The following is a 4,157-nucleotide window of genomic DNA, read 5'->3' as shown; positions in this document are numbered from 1 at the left end:
ACCCATTAATTTCATCCTTATATCGAGTGCTGATTCGTGGAATGCCTTCGACGACCCATTGATTTCATCCTTGTATGGATTGCTGATTCCTGGAATATTCCGCTAACATAGGGAACCTGGACAGAGAAATCAATAAGCACAATCAGCATATTCATTCATTAATGTGTATCCATCATATAATTCTGGGTGCAGAACATTTTTCTGTATTAGAGAAAAATTCGGTATCAGTAACAGAGAAAAATCGGATATCAGTAAACTTGCATTTAGATCGAAGTGTTTTTTAACAGTGTCCTTAGAATTTAGATTTCATTCATACCATCTAAAAGTGACACAAAAATCTGAATCATGAAAACTCTCAAATTTATACAAGAAGATAAGACGACCCCAAACTTCCATGGCTTGCTTGTCAGAATACGTGCAAGCTGAAGCACTCTTGCCTGTTAAAAATAATATGTAGTGAAGGATTAATGATTCATAAAATATTAACCCCTTATTCCATTATAAAGAACAGAGGGCAGTAAGGAGATAATAAGGCGATGCACAAGTTCTCATTCAGCTTTTCATGAAAAACCTGTAAGCCTGCGCACAAATTTTTGTTGAAGAGAAACAGCTTTTTTATTATGATGCAATAGGAGAAGATCGATTTACATATTAACGAGTTGCAACTCGCACATCTGACAACAAATTTACAATAAATTTGATTGCTCTTTACTTAATGTATAGAAACCCTACCCCAATCAACAAACCTATGGTATAGGCAAACAAAACTTCACATAATTTTGCACAAATTCAGAGCTGATTATCATGTATCTGACTCCAAAACTGAACCACTCCCCAATATATCACAAGCATTCATTTACTAGTCACACAACACAAAACCCTCCCCTCGAAGATTACAAGCTGTATTTTACAGAGTATAGACCATTCAAGGTTAAACAGAAGAGCCCGCAGGCGTGCTTCCTTTTCGAGGCTCTGCTGTAGTTGTGGCCACGTAGGGGTCCTGGTAAGAACCGTAATTCCCTCCGAAGTATCCTCCATGAATGACTAAAATGTAAAAGAGCTGTGTCCCAGACAAAATAATAAGAAATGACTCCAGCGTTATCTGCAAGAATACAAATTAAAGTTACCAGATGTTCATATAAAACGCCATAAATGAAGTTAAAATGAAATAATATGCTAATACATACCAGCTTTGAATTTCGGCCGCCGATATGGATCTCCTTACATGCCAACCTGCAGTTTTGTCACGAAAAATTAATTAAACCATCTCCAATCTTCATTTCATACCATAATCATAATTAAGTAGCCACTATGTGGAGGGTTGCAATTGAGGATAGAGAGAGTTCATTGGCTCTGAAGCAGCAAGGAACCACAATCCTAAGCATGAGGATGGCCTAGATTAAAGAATTAATCTCACTCTTTGATGGTCAAATTTTAAAATAACTTGGGAATTTCCCTAAAGATAAAAATGGGTTTGTTTGAAGCTCATACAAACTATATCTATCTATATATACTATGGTTAGAATATACTGATCTCACCCCTGTTCATCAAATTTTTGAAATAACTAAAAAATTTCTATGGTTGCAATATACTAATCTCACCCCTGTTCATCAAATTTTGAAATAACTTAGAAATTTCCATCTAGATAAGGATGCCTTTGTTTCAACCTCATGTAAACTATATCTATTCATATATACTATGGTTGCAGTATACTAATCTTACCCCTTTACTCAAAATCTACAATCGAAATAACGATTACTCTATTTCAAGTTCATATAAACTATATCTATCCATATGGATTATGGTTGCAGTATATATACCCCATGGCCAATAGAGTGAGCCCCCAAGCTGTCATGGCAGATGAAGCACTGGAAGCCAAACTCTCAGCAGTCCAAAACCGGAGGTGATGGAGACCTGAGAGGCATGAACCAGCTCCCACAACAGCTGCTATCAAAGAAAAGATAACCATGAACCCTGTAGCTTCATTCCCATTCGGAAAATACACTGGAGAAAACCGCGTAGGTAGAGTACTTACTCCAGCACCTGAAGTTTTCATCAAACAATAAATCAAACATACACCAAACCACAAGAAGATGATATGCATAGAAGCCCAAGAAAACACCCACATATGTATATTTAGGTTAGAGATTAATAATACCAATGAAATAATGGTGATCAATGGCCTTGTTAAGAGCCCATCCAGCAATAGCAGCCACAATTACATACATGCAGAAATTCAGCAGCAGGAGAAACCCTGCTGAAGATTTCACCGCTCCGAGCACCAGTATGGACTGCTAAACAAATTAGAAATACCAATCAAACCGACCTAACTTTGGAGATGGAAAAATACCAATTACCAATCTGTGTTATACACTCAAGGCTTAATTTGCAGACCAAGCTAACAATAATGGCAGCTAGAGACACACAGGGATTAGTTAAATACTAGAGCACACGAGTACTAAGGAAAATTCCTGAACATGGACTCCTTCAAATTCCGTGAAGTTCATGGACTCCTAGGATCAGCAATCCACTTCAACACTCTCCATAGACTTCTGCAGATATCTTCTCGGGGTAGTGCTACGTATTTAAGGATGTTGAAAGAGTGAGCCAGCAAGGACAGACTGCGGGTTGTGCCCCACAAATTGGAAAGTAACAGAATTGGTGTTTATCCAACGATCAATGCCTTGCTTGACAAGAAGCCCAAGGCAGAGTAGCTGGAAATATAGGTGGGTGTCGCCTTCAAAACTTTTTCAGCGCCACCATCTGTCCATCCATGGCAGGCTTGGAGCAAGTAGTTAGAAATGCAGGCGTTCTCCCTTCATTAAAGGCAAATTGGGTTGTGAATTTCGATTGGAATAGAATCATAGAGGAGATTTGGCCACGAAAGCATGCAATTCTTTAAATTATTTCTTCTAACATTTTCACATTGATTTGAATCATATCTCTGTACTTAAATATAGATTAATGTTTTCAATAGTTCTTGAATGATGATTCCCAGAGTGATGAGTTGCTTGTGGGGTTCAATTCCTTTTATAGAATAGAATATAAGGGACTAACTCACAACTAGGTGAGGTTAATCTTGATTAATGAAAGGTTTTTAAATATATCAAGTTGGGTAATTACAACCAAATATTAGGTGAACGTTGTTCAATTTTTTTTCTTCCACTTGTTCTAATAATTATCATTATATAATTAGGTGCTAAAAAGCCATTAGCTTTGCAAATATCCATGCACACAACTTGAACTGTGGGCCTCAGTGCATTCATAAGTACCATAATTTCAAACTCACTAGATAAAACATTTTCCTCGGCGGTTCTGTTGTTAGGGTAGATCTATGGGCGCAACTTGGATTCAGAATCCTATCGTGTTCTTCCACGTGATGACTGGAGGGAATATAAAATGCTACCAGGAGTACCTGTTGCATTAAAAGAGGAGAAAGCATTCTCTAGATGGCAAGCTGTCGATGGCAAATTCCTGTGGTGTGTCACGTTGTCAATGGTGAATTCGGGTGTCGTGTCAAATCAGATAGACAGGGAAGGGGAAAATTATACCAAGAGTTAAAGAACTATTTTTTCTCTTCTTCAACCAGACCTAACTTGAGGACTAATCAAAATGAATGTAAATCCACTCTAAATTTATTATTTCATTAAGTTTTATTTTAACTAAATTAATAATAATATGAAAAATTACTCACTTTCGTATCATGATATTATCACTATGATATCATCGACCTAACATTTTAGCCATCAATATAAATTATTTAATTTCATATTAATTAATATCATATAAATTTAAAAATAAATAATTAAATATATTTGTTTATAATTTAAAAGTATATTTAAAAAACTAGATATATCTATAATCTATAATTTAGTAAGGGTTAATATATCTCAAGTCACATCAAAGTGGATCTTATTACAAAAGGTTAATATGTTGCTTGTAGGAAATGAAAGTGGATCTCTATCTTAGAGGAGTCTAACCTTCTAGCCTTATAACAAAGGGCCAACATGTCACTTGTAGGAATTGAACATAGCTGGGGGAGTCTAACCTGCTAGCCTTATCACAAAAGGCTAACTTGTTGCTTGTAGGAACTGAACTCAGGTGGGAATGAGAACAAACACTCATGCCAACCACCCAAGCTATGAACCCTAGACTA

General features: G+C 36.4%; 1 protein-coding gene across 1 annotated transcript; it reads right to left on the bottom strand.

Moving 5' to 3' along the window:
- Positions 1-590: 590 nt before the first annotated feature.
- Positions 591-2,460, bottom strand: LOC149197201 (membrane protein PM19L-like). The gene is made up of 4 exons (XM_089405765.1): positions 2,160-2,460; positions 1,822-2,044; positions 1,188-1,233; positions 591-1,102 (listed from the first exon to the last, which is right to left on the bottom strand). Exons 1-4 carry the CDS (start codon positions 2,227-2,229, stop codon positions 932-934), a joined length of 510 nt encoding a protein of 169 aa, XP_089261891.1. The 5' UTR covers positions 2,230-2,460; the 3' UTR covers positions 591-931.
- Between the last annotated feature and the right edge of the window lie 1,697 nt (positions 2,461-4,157).

This window comes from Pinus tabuliformis, chromosome 2_2 (assembly GCF_031772625.1).
Source record: "Pinus tabuliformis cultivar Carrire ecotype Pingquan chromosome 2_2, CPIR1, whole genome shotgun sequence".
Taxonomy (NCBI): Eukaryota; Viridiplantae; Streptophyta; class Pinopsida; order Pinales; family Pinaceae; genus Pinus; species Pinus tabuliformis.
Note: the sequence above shows the minus strand (reverse complement) of the source record. Positions and strands in the feature narration are given on the sequence as shown.